Genomic DNA, 23359 nt, shown 5'->3' on the forward strand with positions numbered 1-23359 from the left:
GGATGAAGCACTTAACTGAAACTGGCTCTCTTGCTATTGATAAATATCTTACTCTCTAATCACTAAGTAATTATATAATTATATTAATGAAGAATAGTAATAACAAACAGGCTAACCCTATGAGTAGAAACCATTGGCTTATGCTACAATGGCCACCTCAGGAGAACCCCCAAGTCAGGAGTAGCATGTCTATATGTCTGCTCACATCCACTCCCACAAATTAACTGTCCTCAACCCTTTTCAACTGCCCCCTCACCCAAAGTTCTCCGGGGGGGGGTCCCCTGGAATTCTGGGTGAGGCTATCCCTGTACCTTTGCAGGGATTCCATGCTTTGCATCTGCACACAACAGATATCAGTCCCACAAGCCTGTAGGACAGGTGCATCTGTACAGCATTTTACCCTTGGGCAGCTAGGACTATAGGAAATTGCCTAATTCTAAAATATAAGGGACTATGTAATGATGCAAAAGGGAAGCATGAATCCCTTGTCTGATATTACCTTTAGTTCAGGGATGTTGGAGCACAATGAAAGTGACAGCTTTGGGCCAAGGGAGTCCTGTGTCTGAGGTTCGTCAGAACACTGCTTCCTCGAACTTCCAAAGGATCGTATTGCCTTGGATTAAATTTTCATCAATCCTACAGGCATAATTGTTCTTTCATACCTTTAGCGTGATGATAATGTGCATTGGCTCTATTGTAATCTCTTTTTCTGAAATCAGACATAATTGTTAGCAGAAGTCCCACAATACTTATCAAGCAGTGACAAGTTTCTATAGTCACAAGCTTTTGGGTAAGCTTATAGATATTGTAAATTTATCCTTCAGGATCAAAAATATTAATACTGCTTTCAGTGTACTTCAATTACTAAGAAAAATAAAGGAAAAAAGAAAAGAAAAAGTCAAAAATCAAAATGTCCTATTGTAAATATATATACATATAAAATTAATTATAACAATAAAAAAGTATAAATTTTAAGTTCACATTTCATGTAGCAATGTGTTAGCTAAGCAGGTATGTAACATAAAGATTTTTCACTCAAAAATGAGTTCTATTTCCCTAATTTAAATTGACCATGATTCACAGTGTGTGTACAAGATTTTTTACCATGTAACAGGTTTAAAAAAATTATTACAACAATTAATGCAGATTTAAAAAATAGCAAGATTCCCAAGATCATAACATTCTGTTTGGTTGTTGTTCTATATCATCATCTTTTAAAAGATTGTGATTATGAGACAATGAAACGTCTGGTTGCATATTCCTGATATATGCCTTATTCAAACATCCTCTTCTGCATACTACAATTAAACATTGTAATACAACAATCAAGACTATGATGTTTGTCAGATTGATTTTGCCAAACCTATTTTTAGGATTAAAAGAAGTTAAAGTTTCTTCCCATTTAAAAGCAATTTTCACAGCCTCTTGCTCATAGACAATTTGGTCTAATTTATTAATTTCTTATTGTAATATAATCAACAATATTTTCAAGGTTAATTCACATTTGGATCCCTATAATAATGATGGAAAGTGTCCAGCGGATAACTAGGATGATGAAAGGCCTTGACTCCATGTTATATTGATCAGCCTGATGAAGAGAAGACACAGCAGGAACATGAAAGGTATCTTTAAGCATTTGAAGGGCTATTTGCATGTGTGTTTGGAGGGATGTGTGTATGTATGCTTTCTGGGACAGAGAGTATAAGTGAATAATGATTTGGACCTAGAATTTCCAAAGTGGAGGAGAACAAACTAATTTCATATCAAGAAACTTCTCGCAGAAACAAAGGCTCTTCTTGGTGATACCAGAGGTTATTTGTTTTGCTGTTTTAGAATGCTATAGAATAAAAAATGAGCATTATATAGAAGGTAATGTAGAGACCATGGCTGCAAGCAAGCTGAACCACATAACTAATTAGAAACAAGGAGAACTGGGTTGAAGGATTTTATCAGAGAAAATATATGAACAAAAAAAGATGGGCTGGTCGTGTGGCAAGATTGAGGAAAAATCTGGCACAGGTAGGTGGCCCTGTGGATAAAGAGCCAGGCCTGGAGATAGGAGGTCATGGGTTAAAATTTGGCCTCAGATATTTCCTAGCTGTGTCACTCTTGCAAATCACTTAACCTCAATTGCCTAGTCCTTCTCATTCTTCTGCCTTGGAACCAATACTTAGTGTCAATTCTAAGACAGAGGAAAGGGTTAAAAAAAAGATTGAAGAAAAATATATGAACCACATGTATTCTTCACTAGTATTTTTTTTTTTTTAGTACTTTGGGGGAATCCTCTCATGGGATGATCTGCAAGGATGCTATTATAATAGGCCAAGTGTCAGTAACTCAAGACTGTATTAGAGCAGTGGCAGTAAGAATGTAACAGAAGGAACTTATTTGAGAATATGTTACAGAGATAGAATTGATAAGATTTGGTCAATGAACGGATATTGAGATGAGGGAGAATAAAGTAAAATATAACTTTAAGATTGTGAACCTGGAAGACATGGTGAATGGTATAATCAGAAACAGAAATTATGAAGTCATACCCTAGATGCCTTGAGGGAAGGGACTGGCTTGTTTTTCGGCTTTGTATTTTAGGTACTAGGACAGGATCTTGCACTTAGTAAGACCTAAATAGATCTATGGTGAATTAAATTTAGTTGATTTGAATAGAAATGTAATGTTCAGGGGTAAGGATAATAATCCTGGAATGGAGCATGTTTTGTTTGAAATGCTACTAAGATAACAAGTAGAAATTTTCTTTAAACAATTTGAAACATGGGTTTGCAGCTCAGAAAAGAAGACTAGGTTAAAAAGTCAAAATAAAAAGTATTTATTTGAGGTGTCACTGAATCCTTGGGATTAAATAACATGGCCAACTGAGAGAATATAAAAAAGAGGGCTGAAAAAGGATGAATACATTTTTTTTTGGGAGGGAATGCTAGGAGAAAGAGAAGCACTTTAATCCTAATATTTCTCTAAATTAAACAATTCAAGTGTTATGTTTATTAATAAAAGAGAAAACTGGCTTTTAGAGCTTATGGTCATAGAGCTAGTAAGTATCAAAAATGGGGTTTAAGCTCAAATTTCCTTATTCTACATCTAATATTTTTTCAAGGATACCATATTGGGTTGATACTAGGGATACTGTTATTTAAACTCTGATATAAGACTCAGTGTTTCAATTTAGGTCTTAAAATAGAATAAATATGCTGGGGAAAGCATTCTGACAGAACAGCCTAGAGTTTCTGTTAACTACAACTATGGCATAATTGTTTTTGGATTCACAAGGTCCATAGTATCCATGTTCTCCTATAAATAAATATCTAGGCAATATGGTATATTTACAGCATGTTTTGCAGTTGGTAACTAAGAATACTGAGATACATTAGAGACATATATCAATGTTATTACATTTCACCAATAAACCAAGTTGACTTTACAAAATATAAAGCATTGAAATTCAGGGCCACCAGATTTTCACTTAGATTAAATACTGTATATCAAACCATTTATAAATTGCAAAACTTATAAAATTATATTTCTTGTGATCCCCTAAAAGCAAAATCATATTATCCTTTTAATAAAGTTTTGTAGTTTACAAATGTTTTCACATAACTTCTGTCTTTTGATCCTCAAAATAGTATTGAGATAGTCAGGGTAAGTACATTTCCTCAGATTTTTCAGAAGAAGAAACTAAATTCAGAAAGATTTAAAGACTTTACTAATGTCTAGAGCTAGTAATTAGACAAGCTGTAGCCTAGAATCTAGTTTTAATTCTAATACTTCTCTTACTACACCACATTGAAGCTATACAGCTAAAAAGCCTCATGTTATTATCATATTATAACTAGTTTATAGAGCACAGAATGGACAGTATAAATAGACAATGAGTTAGTACCAGTATTTAATAAGAGTAGTGAAGTTCAATTGGCTTCAGGAAATTGCAAAGCTCCTTTAATGGCTCCAATCTTCTCTCAGAAACAAAGGTTAATCTGCAAGTCCTCTGGGGAATTTGCTTGTTTATATATTCAAATAGGGTCTGGGGATTATAGATTTAAAACTGGAAGGGACATTTTAGCTCCAGAAGCAACTGCCTAACTCCCTCTCAACTGTCCCCTCACCCAAAGTTCTCCAGGGGGCGGGGGTCCCCTGGAATTCTGGGTGAGACTGACCCTGTATTTTGCAGGGATTCCACGCTGCCATTCTTTACATAACACTAGTTTAATCTCCTGACTTTTATACATGAAAACTGAGGCTGAGTAAAGTGACTTGCTCAAAGTCATAAAGCTATTAAGTGATAAAGCTATGATTTAAACAGGCTCTTGGATCTTCAAATCCACAACTTTCCCCCCTTTATGAAACTGAAACCTTTTTTTTTAACATTAGTAGACTTGTATAACTGAAACTGAAACCTAGCAATTTCATAAAACAAAAAGTATTATGGGCTTTTAACTCTGTACTCAATCACCAAATTTATGAAGGTGTTTTTTTAGTTAAAGATATTGTCCTAAAAAAATTAAAAAAAAAAAACTCACATTGCCTTAAAATTGGAATTTTCTTTTTAAATTCATGGTCTACCTTTAGAAAAACTAATCCAAATTATTGAGGATTTTTTTTTTGCCTTTTAAATTTAGCAGCTGGAAAAATATGGTCAGATTTAAATTTAAGAACTTAACGTATTAAGAAACACTCCTCATATATGTAGAATGTGATTGGAAATGAAATTAAGCTGCACATATTATTTTAAAGTAGTAGTTGAAGGCAGTTGTAGTCTCTGCTGTTTCAGAACCTTAAGTTAGGTCTATAAACAGCGACCCAGTTCGGTCAGGAGGGAAAAGGATCCTGACATAACTTGTTTAATTGAAATCAACAGATTTGACTAAATTGACTAGTTATTCTAATAAATGGTTATAAGAGAGGTTAACCTAGATCAGTGGTTCCCAAACTTTTTTGGCTTACCACCTCCTTTCCAGAAAAAATATTACTTGCCCCCTGGAAATTAATTTTTTAAAAAATTTAATGGCAATTAATAGGAAAGATAAATGCACCTGTGGCCATCACTGCCTCCTTGGATTGCTGCAGCACCCACAAGGGGGCGGTAGCGGCCACTTTGGGAATTCCTGACCTAGAAAATGACATTATGGAATACTGACATTAATTAGCTGGTAAAATTTGAGATACTAGCAATGTAAATAAACAAACTAGAAACTATGGATCTTGGATGTTAACCCAATAGTACTTTCAACCTGCTAAAACAATTGAATTCCTACTAAAATTTTCTGAACCTGGTTATCTCAATTTTTTTTAGGGATTGCATTAAAGTTAAAGTCATTGGTTCAATACCTATTTATGCAGTTAGCATTAGTCTGATCTATACTACAATAAGTTTTCACATACATATAACCTTGAATTTTCACTGAAAATATTGAAGCCATTTGCTGAGAGCACCCTCTTTTCTTTTCCTGGATTTATTCTATCAAAAAAGAATCATTTATGCTATTCACATGGAAACTCCTCTAGAGGTTAGATTCATGACAAGAATGGAGAATAGGATACCTAATCATCTGGTTTATAGGTTATGAATGAATGATAAGGGAAACAAGAAAGGATGGAATAAACTGTTGAAGAATTAGAAAATCTATGTTGTATAAGTCTTAATTTCACTCCAATTGCAATGAAGAGTTAATTGAATAGCTTGGGGAAGAAATGAGAGAAACTTTTGAGTAACAAACAGTATAGAATGAAGGAAGATATCCTTGAGATGAAAGAAGAGTTCTTGATGTAGGCCAAAGGTAAGATACAAGCACTTATTGGGAGAAATAAAAAGGAAAGATTATAGGATCAAGAACAAACCAGTGATGTTAGACCCCATTAGAAAGTCCTAACTGGTAATGAGAAGTTGATCTATTAATCATAAAATTTCAAAAAATGAAATAAGCAGTACTCTCTAGGAGTTTACATTCAGAAACTGGCATAAGGATGTTTAATAATGTAGGTGACAGAATCAAGATTCGGAATTTAATAGACTAAAATGGGGAGGGGGTTAAAATTAAGATGAAATTTAATAGAAACATAAAATGGTCTGCATTTGGGTTAAAATAATACCTACTATACAGATATTAGAACTGGCCTAATAGTTCACATGAAAAAAAATTAAATATTTTAGTTAATTGAAGATTCACTAAATATCAAGGTTGTGAAATGGCTTGTAAAAAAATTCTAGAATGATCTTAGGCTATATTGGTAGAGTTATGGCAAAGATACCACGATTTTAAAAAGGAAATGATGTCACGCTGCAGAACTAGGTGGAAGACCAAAAGAAACAGAAGGCCTCTGCAGAGGACTATGAAATAGATTAGGCTGGGGCAAAGAGAGACTTTGCTATGACCAAGACTGCAACTGGAATTTCAAGAATGGAGATGGAACTGTGATTTAGAATATTCTGCCCACCTGTTTCATGAGCAGTGAGGCTGCCATCAATTGCAACTTTAAAATCATTCCTTAATAGTTAGTAAACTTCCATTCCCTCTTACTCCTTCCTATAATACTCCTATATAATTACTCCTATAATACTGAATCCTTGACTGTGTTTTCTCATTATGTAATAAAAATATTTAAGCTTCAGCTTTAGTATTTGTCCTTCCAATAAACAATCTGAATTAATTTCTTTATGTATTAACTGATTTGATCATTTTGCTGTCCAAGAGACTCTCAAAAGTCTTCTCCTGCACCACAATTCAAAAGCAATAATTCTGCTGTGTTCATCTTTCCCTATATTCCAACTTTCACAGTCATATATTGCTACTAGAAAAACCATGGCTTTGACTTACTGACCTTTGTTGATATACTCTCCTTATGTCCAATCACAGATGTATTACGAAAATACCTACGTAAGTTCCATTTGTCTTGAGTTGTTAAAGTTCTATAACCTTTTCAACCAGCAGTATTTGTTAAGCATCTAATATGTTCTGGGCAGCATACATGACATTGGAGATATAAAGGATGGAAAAACCCTTACTCACAAGGAGCTTCCAATCTAGAAGGTAAATCACAACTTCATATATAAATATATAGAGATTAAATATTAAGAGAATGAATACAAATAGTTTTAAAAAAGGTAGTTTTGGAAGGAGGACACTAGCATTTGGGGGAGAGAGATCCAGAAAGATCTCATGTAGAAGAAGATGCTTGAGTTTTGAAGGAAGAGGGGTTCTATGAAGAGGAGACCATTGTGGGAATGGGAGTCTGCTAGTACAAAGGAAGAGGATAAGAGATAGAATGTATATGTGAAGAACAGAGCAAATAACAGTTTGGCTGAATCACAAAGTAGAGGAGGAGGACATATATAATGAGGTTGAAAAGATAGATTGTCCCCAAAAAGTAAAGGGCTTTGAAAAGTAAACAGAGGGGCCTCTTTTTTATCGCAGAGGTGACAGTGCCACTGGAGTCTGGCAATGGAGTGAAAGGAGTTCACTTATGGGACATTTAACATGTATTTTTTCAAACACTAACAAAATTAAACATAAGATATGCATTAATGAAGGCGTCTCACAGTAGACTCTTGTACTATAGTACAGAATTTGATTGCCTCAGGTTTGTTGGATGTGCATTATTCATATATTTATATATTCAATTACTTATTAAGAGAATCTAAGAGAAAAGTACAGCATACAGATCATCCTTCTTCAGTTATTTTACTAATGTAAATTTAATTTTAGGTATAATTAAAATGCATGACTAAATCATCCAAAGTTAGAAAAACATTAAAATTGGTTACAATAAATTATAAGGTTTGCATCATTTCCTATACATAAGCCTAGCTTGTTACTAACCGTGAATATATATGTGTGTGTATTAACACATATGTTAGTATTTTCTATTAGGCTTCTGAATCACTCCAATAAGTACATTAATTTGAAATAATTTATATATTACTAATTTACATAGAAACTTTCATCACTAGAAGGAATATTCACTTCAGTGAGATCATGGATACATTTGGGGGCATAGTTAATTGCACAATGTATACAAATATTATGTAGGCTTTACTTTGCAATGATATATTTTTTATGAGTCATGGAACTTTTTGGGGTGTTATTTTCAGATCTTTTCTGAATTACTAGTGAGTTTTTTTGCATGTTCAGATAATTATTAAGGGTTTCATACCACCTGAAACTGACATAATTGCACTAAAGTACTTCTATATCTTTATATAACTTCCAAATCACCATTTCCTCAAGTAAATTAAATTAAATAACACATAGTAATTAATAGATGCTGTGAAAGAATGAGTGTTTTTTTTTTTATTTTAAACCCTTAACTTCTGTGTATTGACTTATAGGTGGAAGAGTGGTAAGGGTAGGCAATGGGGGTCAAGTGACTTGCCCAGGGTCACACAGCTGGGAAGTGTCTGAGGCCGGATTTGAACCTAGGACCTCCTGTCTCTAGGTCTGGCTCTCAATCCAGTGAGCTATCCAGCTGCCCCTAAGAATGAGTGTTTTAAAATCACACTTGCCTATTTTGGGGTGTGCTTTAAATTACACACACCCAATATAAGATTCTTGACTAAAGTGTAACAATTGAGAGCATTTTAAAACAAAATCTAGAACCAAAGAAACCATGCTTATCCTTTCACTGAAACTCTTCTAGTGATAAACTCCTAAGGCTGTAACCTTTTCCACAAGATATGTTACTTAAATCATCTTGAAATACCTCAGTTGGCTTTTAAGAATATACTTTTCAAAGGAAGGATAATCATCCCAATAAAAAAATTACTATTGATTGAGCACTTAGTGTGTCCATAACAGAGCACAGCTGGATCAACATAAGCACACATACATGTATTAGTTTGGCATAACAAATGGATAAACACAGGCAAAAATGTTTTTACAGGGTCAAATAATTGATTATTTGGCAAAAACTAAATTTTACTACATTTTTAAAAGTTGTGAATTAGTTATCTTCAAAACAACTAGTTAATGGATAAAAAAGCTGCTTCCCCCTTCATAAATAATATGTAATTGTGTAATTAATTAATTCATTCATGTAGGAAATATGTATCGAGTTATAGAATCCCAGAGTTCAAAGGGAATTTTGAACTCAGTCAAATTTTTCATCTAAGTCTGAACATTCTTCATAACATTCCTGACAAAGGGTCCAACAATCTCTTTTTAATGAGGGGAAAGTCATTATAAGGAAACTCCAAAGCACTTTGTGATAAAAAAAAATTGTTAGGAAACTTTTCTTAATTTTAATAAAAATTTGCCTCCCAGGAATTTTCAGTTATTTTCTTCCCACTGGAGCCAACTACAGAGAATAAATAGAATACTTCTAAATGATTGCTATCAAAATATCTTTAGAAAGTTGCTGTTTCCTTTAAATCATATTCTATTTTTCACCTATCCCATGATCACAAAAGTATTAGTTAAAATTTATGTAGCATTTTTAAATCTGCAAAGCTTTTTATATGCATTGCCTCACTGGCCCTGCTCAACCATCTTATATGTTAGGTACTTCAGGAATATTTTATATGAGAGATTAAATGAAATTCCCCAACCACATAGCTAGTACAGTACGGAGACTGGATCTGAATCTAGGACTTTTTGATTCTAAGTACTATTATAGTGCATTCTGGTCACCTTTCTGTATATGTACACTACATTGAAATATTCCATTGTCCTTCAACTACCTACATACACCATTTTTCTTGAAATACCTCTTTGTTTATCGCATGAAACTCTAGCTAGCTTTTGTTTCCATAAGCTGAAATAGTACTTCTATACCTTTATATAAGTTCAAAATCATCATTTCCTGAAGTAAATTAAATAACACATGGTAATAGATGCTGTGAAAGAACAAGTGTTTTAAAATCACACTTGTCTATTTGGGGGTATGAAGTGGCTGCTCATATGCCTGGCATATATCTGTTCACCTCTGCCTCACAGAATTCCTCTCTTCTTTCAAGATTCATCTCAAGTACCACCTTCTAAATGAGTCCATAATGAATTCTCTTGATTACTTTTGCCCCTCCATTCAAACTACTATGTATTTATTTCTATTTAATCTATTATCGATTGTACTTAATGCTCCATTATAATGCAAACTTCTTGAGAATAGGCATTGTTTTACTTGTCCTTTAGTGTCCTGCCAAATGCTGGAAAATAGTAATCATTTAGTAAATATAGTTGTTGACTGAATGCCACTCTTAAATATGATACTGGATACAACAATCACTAGGTTTTTGCACATGAACAACTATTAAGTCAGAAGTCTCTTGCATTTTCTTTCTTTTGATTGTATATTGACTAGACATTCTTACTAGATTTGATTCTGGAATATAGTCTAACTGTACTTATATATCATAGCAATAACAATCATTTTCTGTTTGTGAAAACATAATACATTTCAATTTTGTAATCATGTTTAGGGCCAAGTCCCTTCTTGAAGAAATTACATGCCAAAGTTTATTTTTTTCATATTCCTCTATTATCTTTTTCCCAAGTATTTTTTGTCATCCTTTCCTGGGTGCCCCTTTTAATTTAAGTCATGAAATAACAAAATAATTGTTGACTTGATTTGGAGGATTTATTTATAGCTTCATCTTCTATAATAAGTGTTGATACATGTTAGTCATCTCCAAAATAATCTTTTTTAGGCTTATCATGACTATTGCAATGAAATATTACCAAGTTTTTTATGAAATGGTGTTTTCTATTGAGGCTATTAGAAAGGAGTCAGGAAGATTTGACTTCAAATCCAGTCTCAGACATTTGCTAGCTGTGTGACTTTAACCTCTGACTGACTTGGGTTCCATCTAAAAAATGAAGTTAATAATATCACATGGACCAGGATTATCTTAAGGATAATATTTATAAAATACTTTGTAAACTTTTAAGTACTATATAAATGTTACTATTACTATTATTATTATTATTATTATCTTTGGATGCACTAAAAAAATCCAGCTTCCATACTGAACTGTCTTAGAGGAATGTGAGAGTCATTCTTCCATTTAGGGGCAATTTCATTTTGCCTTACGGTTTCATTTATGTGTGTGTTTCAATATTGATATGATTCAGTTCTTCTAGTAGTATATCAACTTGTAGGACATTGGACAAGGATCTTACATTTAGAAAACCAACTGTTAAGTACCTATGTGGCAATGCTCTAGGAAAATTTTCACTTTATCACAGTAAGAACTTCCAAATAATCCACTGTGCGGATGACATTGTACTGATTTCTTCAAATACCATGACACTTCAGAGCTTCTCAGAAGAGATTTGTGATCACTCACAACAGCTGTGTTCTCTATCTAAATAGGAAAGGCCAAATAATATGCTATAATCTAAATAATGCCAAAATGACATGTATGTGTAGATATTATTGGGACTAATTTTATTCTGAATAGTGTAAAAGAATAAAAATGGCAAAGAATCTATGGGTAGGAGCATTGGGTAATCTAAAGGAATAATGTCATAAAGATTCTTTCCATCCCTCTCCCCATCACAATGTTTCAATCCAGTGTAGTTGATCAAAATTTCTAGAAGTATATCACAGAAAGCTCCTAACTCACTGTAACCTAGCAATATTTACAAATGATCAGTAAAAGAGACTTCTAGAAAAGACTGGCAAATATTAAGCTGGATTCTTTTTCTATTTCCTTTTAAAATCATGCAGTTTTTAAAGGACTCAATGTTTTTAGATGTGTTTTTTTGTCTCAGGTTCAATATTTCTGTATACATCTCTGATTTTTTATAAAAATTGATGCAAAAATAGTTTGATTATAAAAAAACTAAATTCACAGATTATTTTACTGGAAAGTACATATGATATAAAATAAGAAATAACTATCCTCTTTAGCTACTCCTTATATTTTAATATTATGCCCTCTATATTTAAAATAATCTAAATATAGCCACCTCTTGCTATATTGTGGTTCACTTATCATGGCATCACTGTATTACGGGTTTTTAAAAAAATACATATCTAATTCTGTATCGTGGAGTTTTCCCTGTATCGTGGGATTTTGCAGATGAATACCACACTGTAACAATGGAAATGCAATATGCCACTACCACTTGTGCAAGTTTGCCAATGTGAGATTGTATATGGTACACATATGGCTGATGGAATGAAAGGTGACCAACCATAGCTCTGTTCTATATCCTGGGCACTGATTTGCCCAGTGACTGTAGCATCAGTCTGTTTGCTCTCACACACTTTGCCCATACATTCAGCATCTCTCTTTATCCACTTTACATTGAAGTCTGATTGCTGTGCATACCATGGCTCTGCGGTGTTGTGGTTTTGTGAAGTTTTTGTAAAAGTTTGAATTTATTTCAAACCCTATGCTACTCAAACAGTCAGTGCCTTCTAAGGCTTCTAGCAGTGAACTCAAGCGCCAGAAGAAGATGCTTATCATTAAAGAAAAGGTGGAACTTCTCCATATGTTAAGGCAAAAGCTATATGACTGTAGGACACCATTATGGTGTTCTATATAATGGAACAAATCTATTGTTCGCTATATAAAGAAAGATAAGAAGAATATGTCTACAGCAACAATGACTTTTAACAAGATTGCAAAGAGTGTGTTCACTTCCCCCAATAAGGCCAATGTGATGATGGAGTCTGTATAGGCCCTGTGGATAAATGACTGAAGGAAGAAGAACATCTCACTGGATAAAAACACCATTTAGAAGAAAGCCAGGAAAATTTATGATAAATTTTCAGAAGGCACAAATGTTCACGATGGTGCTGAGGATGAAGATGAGGACGATGACACAGAAGCAGGACCACTGAGGGCTTCTCCTACCAGACTAACCCTATTCAGTGCCAGCAAGGGCTGGTTTGACAAATTTCAGAGATGCTTTGGACACAAGAAATTTCTATGCATGGAGAAGCTATTTCTGTGGATAAAGCCAGAGCCGAGGAGTATGTGAACAACATGCTCAAATCCATCATTGAGGAAGGGGGCTATAAGCCTGAATAAGTTTTTAACATAGATGAAATGGGCTCATTTTGGAAACAGATTCCATCTTGCACTTTTACTATGAAGGATGAAGCCAAAGCCCCTGGATTTAAAACCCAAAAGATGGAGTTACTCAATATGCTTATAGAAGAATGGGAAGGTTTATAAAGCCTTAAAAATTATATATATATATATATATGTGTATATATATATATAATAAAATAAATATAATACCGCTGCTTAATGGATTTTCACCTATTGTGAAGGTCTCTGGAATATAACTCCCATGATAGGTGAGGGATCACTGTATTATTATATAGTGGTATATAAAGTTTGATTGATTTACACAGAGCCTGACATTAACTATCATCAATGTCCTTTAACTAACCAATTTTGGAGAATCATATTAATTTCCAATTAATTTTTGGTTTGCCTCTCCATGTACCCTTGCTAATAACTATTCTTATTGTATTATAATCTGAAAAGGTTGCATTTATTATTTCTACGCTTTTGCATTTGTTTGCCATGTTTTTATATCCTAGTACATGGTCAATTTTTGTGAATTACCATGTGCTGCTGAAAGAAGGTGTATTCCTTTTATCCCCTATTTATTTTTCTCCACATATCTATTAATTCCAATTTTCCCAAGATTTCATTCACTTTTCTTATCTCTTTCTTATTTATTTTTTGGTTTGATTTATGTAGATCTGATAGAGGAAGGTTCAAGTCTCCCACTAGCATAGTTTTATTATCTATTTTCTCCTTAAGCTCTCCCAATTTCTCCTTTAAAAATTTGCATGCTATATCATTTGGAGCATACATGTTGAGTACTATTTCTTCATTGTCTATACTGCCTTTTATCAGGATGTAGTTACTTTCCCTATCTCTTTTAACCAGATCTATTTTTACTTTGGCTTTTTCAGATATCATGGTTTCAACTCCTGCCTTCTTTTTCTCATTTGAAGCCCAATAGATTTTGCTCCAGACTTTTATTTTTACCCTATGTATGTCTACCTGCCTCATGTGTGTTTCTTATAGACAACTTATAGTTGGATTTTGGTTTCTAATCCACTCACTCTGCTATTTGATTCCATTTTATGGGTTAGTTCATCCCATTTGCATTCAGAGTTATGATTATCAACTGTGTATTCCCCAACATTTTGATTCCGTCTCCTTGTCCTGCCCTTTCTTCTGTCACTATTTCCTTCTACACCAGTGTTTTGTTTTTAATCAGCCCCCCTAATCCTTTCCCTTATTTTACTTCCCTTTCTCCCCCCCTTTCCTTCTTATTCCTCTCTTATTTTTCTTTATGGTCTTTTTAAGCTACCCACCACACTCTCCCTCCCTAGTACTGCTTCCCTCCCCACCAGTCCATTTTTTACCTTTCAAATTCTTTATAGGGCACAAATTAATTCTCTGCCCCAAAGAATATGATTGTTCTTCCCTCTTTGAGTTAATTTAATGCATGTAAGAATTAAATATTTCCTATCTCCAGTCTCTTTACCTTTCCAGTGTAATGATCTTCCCCTCTGCTCCCTCCATGAGCTTCTTTATGGAATATAAATTTGCTCCATTTTGTCTCTTTTCCCATTTCTCTTAATATTATCCTCTTTTTTTACCTCTAGTTTTATATACATACATACATACATACATACATACATATATATGTATACTTCTTCTAGCTACTCTTATGATAAAAACAATTTTTAAGAGTTACCATTATTATCTTTTCTCATAGGGATACAAATCATTTGAACTTATTGGGTTCCTTAAAAAAATTGTTTTTGTTTTTCCCCTCTCTTAATTACCTTTTGGTGATTCTCTTGAGTTCTTTTTTTGGGCGTCAAATTTTCTGTTTAAGTCTAGTTTTTTCTTTATGAATATTTGGAAGTCTTCAATTTTATTAAATGGGCATACTACCCCTTGCAAGAATATAGTCAGTTTTGCTGACTATATTTTGATTCTTGGTGGTAGATCCAGTTTCCTTGCTTTCCAGAATATTATATTCCATGCCTTCCTGTCCTTCAGGGTAGATGTAGCCAGATCCTGTGTTATCCTAACTGTGGTTCCCTGGTATCTGAATGACTTCTTAGGAGCTTTTAATATTTTTTCATTGGTCGGGTAGCTTTTGAATTTGGCTATAATATTCCTGGGAGTTGTCAGTTGTGGATTAAATGTAGGAGGTGATCTGTGGATTCTTTCAATCTCCACTTTTCCCTCTTTTCAAGGATGTTGGGGCAGTTTTCTTGTATAATTTCCTGTAGGATGATGTCCAACATTTTTCTTTTGTCATGATGTTCCAGTAGTCCAATGATTCTTTTTTTTTCTTTTTAACTCTTAACTTCTGTGTATTGGCTCTTTGGTGGAAGAGTGGTAAGGGTGGGCAATGGGGGTCAAGTGACTTGCCCAGTGTCACACAGCTGGGAAGTGTAGTCCAATGATTCTTAAATTGTCTCTCCTTGATTTGTTTTCTAGATCTGAAGTTCTGCCAATGGAGAGTATTTTCCTTAAGTTTTTCATTCTTTTGATTTTGTTTTATAGATTCTTGCTGCCTTGTGAAGACATTTGCTTATAGTTGTTGAATTCTAATTTTTAAAGACTGAATTTCATCCCTGGCTTTTTGGTCATCATACTCCTTCTGGTCTAATTTTCTTTTACCTTCTTTGCCTCATTTTCAAGCTGGTCAATATTAACTTTCAAGTCTTATTTTCTTGTTTTAGTTCATGTATTTCCTTTTTCCAATTGTCTTCAGCCTCTCTTAATTGTTTTTGAATTGTATTTTTAGTTTTTCCAGAGCCTGTGACCAATTCGCTAGAGTTTCTGTTTTTTTCTTGGAGTTCCTTGTTCTTCTTCTGTTTCATTTGCTTTTTGTTAATTTCCTGGATAGAAGCTGTTGATTGTAATTGCTTCCCCCCCCCCTTTTTTGTTGTTTACTCATATTTATTCCTTCTTTCCCTCCTGTAATTGGCTGTAATCTTGCTCCTCTGATTTGCTGGATCTGTGGGTTTGGGCTATTTTGCCCTGAATGGGCTCTTTCTCTGCTCTGCTGATTGATTAGGTTAGGCTGATGATTTTAATAAGTTCTGATGTAAGATCTTCCCCAGCTGTCAACAGAAGTTTGTAGCTACTTTCTCTGCAGTCTGTGGAGGAGGGGTGTTGGAGCTTCCCTGCTTTCTGAAGACTTCTTATTTGCTCTATTGATAGGATTAAACCAGGGCAGAGTTGACCTGTAGAGCTTGATGGGCCCTGAGACAAAAACCTGGAGAAAAGGGGGAGGGGGTAAGATGGAGCATTTTCGCTGTGACTATGCTGCCCTCTCTGCATTTCTCCTCTAGCCACCTCCCTGCCATCTGTGTTCAATGCCCTGAGCCCGGCACAGCTGTGCCAGCAAAGCCCTCCCTCCAGACTAGCACATTTGCCAGCCCAGAGATTCCAGGAACCGCTGGAGACTCAGCATAGCATGTGGGGGATGGGTCCTAGGATCTTCCTTCTTCTCTACTCTCAAGCCCAAGAATTCAAGAATTCAGGCTTTTTTTTTTTTGGCATACCTCTTGAGCTGAGTCCAGCAGAGGGATTCTCCCAGCTCTATCCTTTTGTTAGATTTGGTTTTCTTTTCTCTTGAAGCACTTTGTTTTTTATCTTTGTGTGGAAGGATATTGGAGTTCTGAAGTTTTGCTCTGTCTAAGCTGCCATCTTCCCAAAATTTTTGAGGTCTATTTAAAAAAAATTCCACTAACTTTTCTTTCACATTATTTGCTGAGACATAGAGATACTTTGAATCTACTTAAAATGCTTAACAGAAAAAAATATATTCACATGTGTATCCCAAAGTAAAAGGATATTGTGCATTAAGGTGAAAATTGCATTAGTTTCTATTTACACTTGTCTCAGATTTATAGTAGTCACATTATGTACCATACACAAATACTCTGAAAAAGAATGGCTAGATCATTTTGTAATTTGTCACTTTCAAGTTACTACTTGATAAATTATTACCTATGTAAAGGCAGAATGGGTTAAGGCAACCTTTTAGAATGTTGGAAGCTGGCTTGATTAACAGGGACTGTTGGTTGGGGGAGAGAGCAAGGCATTGTGGTGTGTTATTTAAAATTACTGGGGTTCTATTTAGAACTATTAAGCCTCAAGATATGTAGTATTTGACAAACTTCCTGTAGACATGTGGGGGACTTTGAAACTACAATTTCCTTGGTTCAACGGGTTTCCTGTTTTGGATGACATCTTCAAGGTAAAGCCCACCAGCTTTAAACATTGGGAAATGGTGTGTGACTTCCTCTTTGCTACCTGAGCATGCTCCTTGCTACCTGAGCGTGCTCCCTGGGGATGGAGAGGGTTAAGGAAGGTAAAAAATGTAAAATGGCTGAGGTGGCAATTTCAATTATTTTAAAACATTTATTAATATTCATTTTTTAGAAAAGTTAACATGGTTACATGATTCATGCTCCTACTTTTTCCTTCACCCCTCGCCCTTCCCCCACCTCTGGCCAATGCGCATTTCCACTGGTTTTAACATGTGTCATTGATCAAGACCTATTTCCAAATTGTTGATCATTGCATTGGTGTGGTAGTTTCAAGTCTACATCCCCAATCATGTCTGCCTGAACCCATGTGTTCAAGCAGCTACTTTTCTTCTGTGTTTCCACTCATTCAGTTCTTCCTCTGAATGTGGGTAGCGTTCTTTTCCATAAATCCCTCAGAATTGTCCTGGATCATTGCATTGCTGCTAGTACAGAAGTCCATTACATTATATTTTACCACAGTGTATTGGTCTCTGTGTACAATGTTCTTCTGGCTCTGCTCCTTTTGCTCTGCATCAATTCCTGGAGGTCCTTCAAGTTCACATGGAATTCCTCCAGTTTATTATTCCTTTGAACACAATAATATTCCATCACCAGCATATACCACAATTTGTTCAGCCATTCCCCAATTGAAGGACATACCCTCCTTTTCCAGTTTTTTGCCATCACTAAAAGCGTGGATATAAATATTTTTGTTCAAGTCTTTATCTATGATCTCTTTGGAGTACAAACCCAACAATGGTATGGCTGGATCAAAGGATAGGCATTCTTTTATAGCCCTTTGAGCATAGTTCCAGCAATTTGAATTTTTTACAGGCACATGGTCAATTTTATTCTATCAACATGGGCCTAAATAAAATATTAGTTTTCCTCATAATATCGGCCTTTATAATTTTTAATTGTTACAGTGGGAAGGAAGAATCTTTAACAAGGGTTTTTGCTCAGGATCTAGGCATGAGAGGGGGAGAGTAATTTGCCTGGTGACCCATCAAGAGTCGACCCAAAGGATTTCTTTGACAATCACACTCCAAAGCCTGGTGTTCCTGTTAGCTTCTAATATTAACTTAAAGAGAACTGAGATCTCTTTATCCCTGAGGGATCTGGGACTCTGGGAGTAGACTCCAAAGCCTCTAACCCATACCTGCCTTACAGAAGGACCCTACCTAATTTCCAGTAGCATAGATTATAGATAGAAATAAAAATTAAGGGGTCTGAGGAGGGTCTGTGCTTACCCAGCCAGGTAACCACCCACATTACCAACCAGAAAAGCCTTCCCTCAAGCTATGGATGTTGGCTCATTATTTGATTAGCCATCTATTACAGAGAATTTCCCTCCTTGTCCCAGTAATATTGATATATATAGAGAAGAAACTGACAGATACACATAATTTTGTCTTCCCTTTACCATCAAAATACTCTCCAATATATAATTTATTACACTTACTTTAAATATTGGGGAATGTTAATAAAATTTTAACAAAACATAAAATCAGCCTAATTTTTAGTAAATAGTAAATTTTCAGAATCTATGCTCTATGTTTTCTCATTCATTCTTATTTCTCATCCTTCTCCAAATTCCAATGTGAGACATAAACTCTTATATAGTTGTTTGATTTACTTTTCTTCCAGTTATACTTGGTCAAGAGATAAAAATATGCAAATAATCAATAAGGAACCCTATTATTTCTTTGAATATTTTGGTGGTTACTTGTGGAGACTGCTATATAAAGGTAGATAAGAATTATAATGAATTATCAAGTCAAAGTACTCCTGAAGTTCTTCAAGAATAGAAAGAATTAAAGATTTGTTACTGAAGGGTAATAGAGGGATGGTTCTACTGCAATTTAATATATAGACCAAAAAGACATAAGGAGGTAATACTCCCTCTGGATTTTGGCCTTGCCCAACATCATCTACAACATTGTGGTCAATTCTGGGCACCTCTCTTCATAAGAAAGTGAATGATAAATAGGAAGGCTTCCTGAGGAGGGCAACCAGAATGGTAAAGAATCTCAACTCCTTGTCATATGAAGATCAGCTGAAGAAACTCCCGATGTTACAGAAGATAACACTTAGCAGTGAGGTATGATAGTTTCCATAAAATATTTGAAGGGATTTCATATAGAAGAGATATTTGACTTGTGTGGTTTATACCAGAGGGTAGAACTAGAGAGAAATTTAGGCATCACATTGACAAAAAAATCTCAACAATTAGAACAAACCAAAATTGGAATGAGCTGACTCTATATGAGATTGGCTCAGCCATCTTTAGAGATCCTCAAGCAGATTCTGGATGATCAGTTCTCAAATATAATAGATTGAACTGGATGGTTATTAAGGTCCCTTTAAATTCCCATACTCTCTGATTCTATAAAATTAATCCCTGCTTTTGGTTTCAATGCATACTAATCTCTTGTGGATCTCTTATAACAATAAAATTCTCTTTCATCTCTGAACAGAATAGTACAGAATGTACAAAAAGGTACAGAATGAAAATCTTCCATACTTTTTAAAAATCTTTATCCATGTCTTTACATATAAGATTCAAATCCTATTTGGCCCTCACATTACCCATTTTTTATTTATCTTACAGGGATGTTCCACCTACTTTTCTATTAATATTCTTATAGCTTTCAAATATTTTATTCTACTTTTTATGCTTAAATAATCTTTAGTAACATAGTAAAGGCCTTCTGAGGACCATATATTTTCCATTGCCCTTTAAGTCATCTTTATTTTTTTATATTTTTGAGATCCTGACTTTCCAAGATCACAGATATATAGCGTAATTTGGAGGATATTTATGTTAAAAGGATTATTTTATTTGTTTTTTAGTTGGTTGACTGGTTTGTTGGTTGTCTTTATCAACTCAAGATATTGGAAATTATTTCAGTTTCGAAAATATGAGACAGCCTTTCTTATTTCTATTCTGATTCAAGCTCATTTTTTTGTAACTTCTTTTTAACATATTAGAGGTATTGTCCTCAGGGATCAATGGAGAATATTCTAGAATATATATTGTTATAGGTAACAGTGAATTAAAATATAATTAATGTGATTCAATGTTGAAAGAAAATGTACTGCTCATCTGGTAGAATTTTCACTATTTACAGATGAAGAAAATGATTTTTTTAGGATCATGAAGTTATAAGTAGCAGAACCAAATTCTTTTGACTCCAAAATTCATGCCCTTTTAAAAAAATTTAAATTTATTTGTTTGTTTGCTTGCTACATTACAGCATAATTGGGGAAGCTACCTTCAAACAATATGCACAAGTGAGAGTCAGGCCTAGAGACAGGAGGTCCTAGGTTCAAACCCGGCCTCAGCCACTTCCCAGCTGTGTGACCCTGGGCAAGTCACTTGACCCCCATTGCCCACCCTTACCAATCTTCCACCTATGAGACAATACACCGAAGTACAAGGGTTTAAAAAAAAAAGCAAACAATATGCACAGAATAAATGTACAAAAGATATATACAGAATAAATTGAAGATAATTTCAGAGTGAAAGCATTAGCATTAAGGGAGCTCAAAAGGGCTTTTTGCAAAGCTGGTGATATTTTAAGTGAGAAAAGAGTAGAACCAGGGAAATTAGGAGGCAAAGGTTAGGAAGGAGAGAGGACTGCCAATGAAAATACACAGAGGCAGGAGGTATTGGATCAAAGATGTAGGGAATGAGGTATAAAAAATATTGGAAGGGCAGGAAGAGATCACGTTATGAAGGGCTTTGAATGTTAAACAGAAGATTTTATATGTGATCATAGAGAAGATGGGGAACCACTGTAATTTATTGATAGGAGAGTGACATGATCAGAACTGTGCTATAGAAAGATCAGTTTGACAGCTGAGTTGTAGAATGGGCTGGAAGGAGGAGAGACTTGTGGCAGAGAGACCAAACAGCAGATTACTGAAATAATACATGCATATGGTGATGAAATGGTGTCAGAGGACAGATGAGGGCATATTCAAAAGATGCTATAAAGGCAGAATCAATAGAATCTGACAAGAGATTAGATATGAGGTATGAAATCGAGTATGGAGTTTAGAAAGACACCTATGATTCTAGATTAGTTGCCTGGGAGCATGATAGTACTCTTGATAGTATTAAGGAAATTAGAAAGTGGAGAAATTTAGGGAAAAATGAGTTTAATTTTGGATATGTTGAGTTTAATATGTTTATGTTTATGTAATGTTTATGAAATGAACATCCAGCTAGAGATGTAAGAAATGTCAAGAGAGACATCATGACTAGATAAATAAATTCAAGAATCATCTGTATAAGGATTATATTTGTTAAATCTATGGGGGATGATAAGATCATCAAGTAATACAGAATAGAAGAAGAAAAAAAGAAGGGCCAATGGAGAATCATGTCTGATACTCATAGTTCAGCATGTATGAACACAAGGCAAAAGTGGCCAAATGGGAGGAAAATCAAGAGTGAGCAATGTCACAAACACCTAGAGAAATCAGAATAATGAGAAAAGGGTGTTCAATAGTGTCAAAGACCACAGAGAGGTCAAAAAGGATAAAGAAGCTATATTATAATTTATTTTCACAAAACTTAAGATACTCTAAATCCATTCTTTTAAAAAGGCTTCCACAAATAGCCCTTGAAAGTGAATTTAGAAGACAGCAATTAGTTTATCATTAACCAAAAAATTGTGTTTCCCTATCATGTGCACATAGAATGATAATAGTCAAGTAAACCTGGGAAATATTAGTCATAGATTTAGAGCAGGAAAGGTCTTTAGGGGCCAAATAATCTAACCCTTTCATTTTACAGATAAGGAAACTGAGCTGCAAGGAGGTTACTGACTTCCTCAGGTTCACATTGGTATTGAACATCAGTTGCAGGATTTGAATTCAGGCACTCTGAATCAGTGCTTTTTCAACTATTCCACACAGGCTTTAATGATCATTGATATGATAGAGAAATCATGCTTATACCCTCAGTAATTCATCTGAAATTTTTTTCTCAGCCACTGAATACAATGAGACTTGTGTCCAAAAATTTGAAGGAATCAAACAGGAATATCTTTATGTTTTCATCAATGAATAGAAAAAAATCATTTGTTAAAGTGGGCAAAATATGTATTTGCAAACTTCCCAAAATTGTACAGCACCAAATACAGTTTTTTCAAGGCAATTTCTGGAACATTTGCTGTTTCTAATTTTAGTTTCTTGTTTACCTCAGTGGGGAAATGTCTTGAAGTTTGATTTCATATGTACTGTTGAATGTTTATGGTTGACAAACAGAAATATCAACATCAAAATTAAACTTTTCATAGAATAAGCAAGGTTAAATCACATTTTTTTTCTCTGCAGGCTCCTTAAAGTCTTCACAAATCCCCAGAGCTAGAAGAGTTAACTAGCAAAGCCCAGGCAAAAACCTTGAAATGAACCTAGACTAGTATTGCAGATGTGTGGAGCACAAAGGTGTGGCTCATTTATTCTGCATCCATATTTAATGCCTAAAATTATTTCTAAGTCCTGAAACAACATTTTGGAAATGCTGTGAATTACAATGTTTGGACAAGGCCAAATCCATTATTAAATACAAAAGGGAAAAGGATGGGGGAAAAGCACTAAGAGTGAAAAATCCCAGGTTACTCACGATTTTTTTCACCTTTCCACCTTGACCCAGCTTTCATTCTGCCTGAGACGCCCACAGTAGAAGTTATTTCTGCCATCCAGAGCAGCAGCATCAGTGACAGCACAGCCATGCCAGGTAAAAAATAACCTCTACATGGAGGGGAGTAAGTACTGACAGCGACGAACCTGAAGACTTTTACTGGGAATGAAAACCTCGAACCAATCCTGTCATTTTATTCAGCAGAGATGCAAAAACATGGTTTCTGCCATACATTTTAAAAAACACATATGTTTTCATCATGCTCTCCATTTGGATTATTCAGGAAATGGAAAAAATAGAAAAGGACATAAAACTATCTTCTGATACACAGAAATCATACCAGGAGAGTGAAAGAGCTTTCACTGGTTTTCTCCTAAAATGCTTCTGCAACCCCTTAGCATTCCCAAATGTTTGTCAACAATTCTCATAATACAATAACAGAGG

General features: G+C 34.6%; 1 protein-coding gene across 1 annotated transcript in view; it reads right to left on the reverse strand.

Moving 5' to 3' along the window:
• The window catches only part of ROBO1 (roundabout guidance receptor 1), a 1014586-nt gene extending 991580 nt beyond the window's left edge, over nt 1-23006 (reverse strand). The window contains exon 1 of the mRNA XM_044670323.1: nt 22898-23006. Within this exon, the coding sequence (XP_044526258.1) occupies nt 22898-23006 (109 nt within the window). The remainder of the gene's footprint in view (nt 1-22897) is intronic.
• Between the last annotated feature and the right edge of the window lie 353 nt (nt 23007-23359).

Source organism: Gracilinanus agilis, chromosome 3, assembly GCF_016433145.1.
Source record: "Gracilinanus agilis isolate LMUSP501 chromosome 3, AgileGrace, whole genome shotgun sequence".
NCBI lineage: Eukaryota > Metazoa > Chordata > Mammalia > Didelphimorphia > Didelphidae > Gracilinanus > Gracilinanus agilis.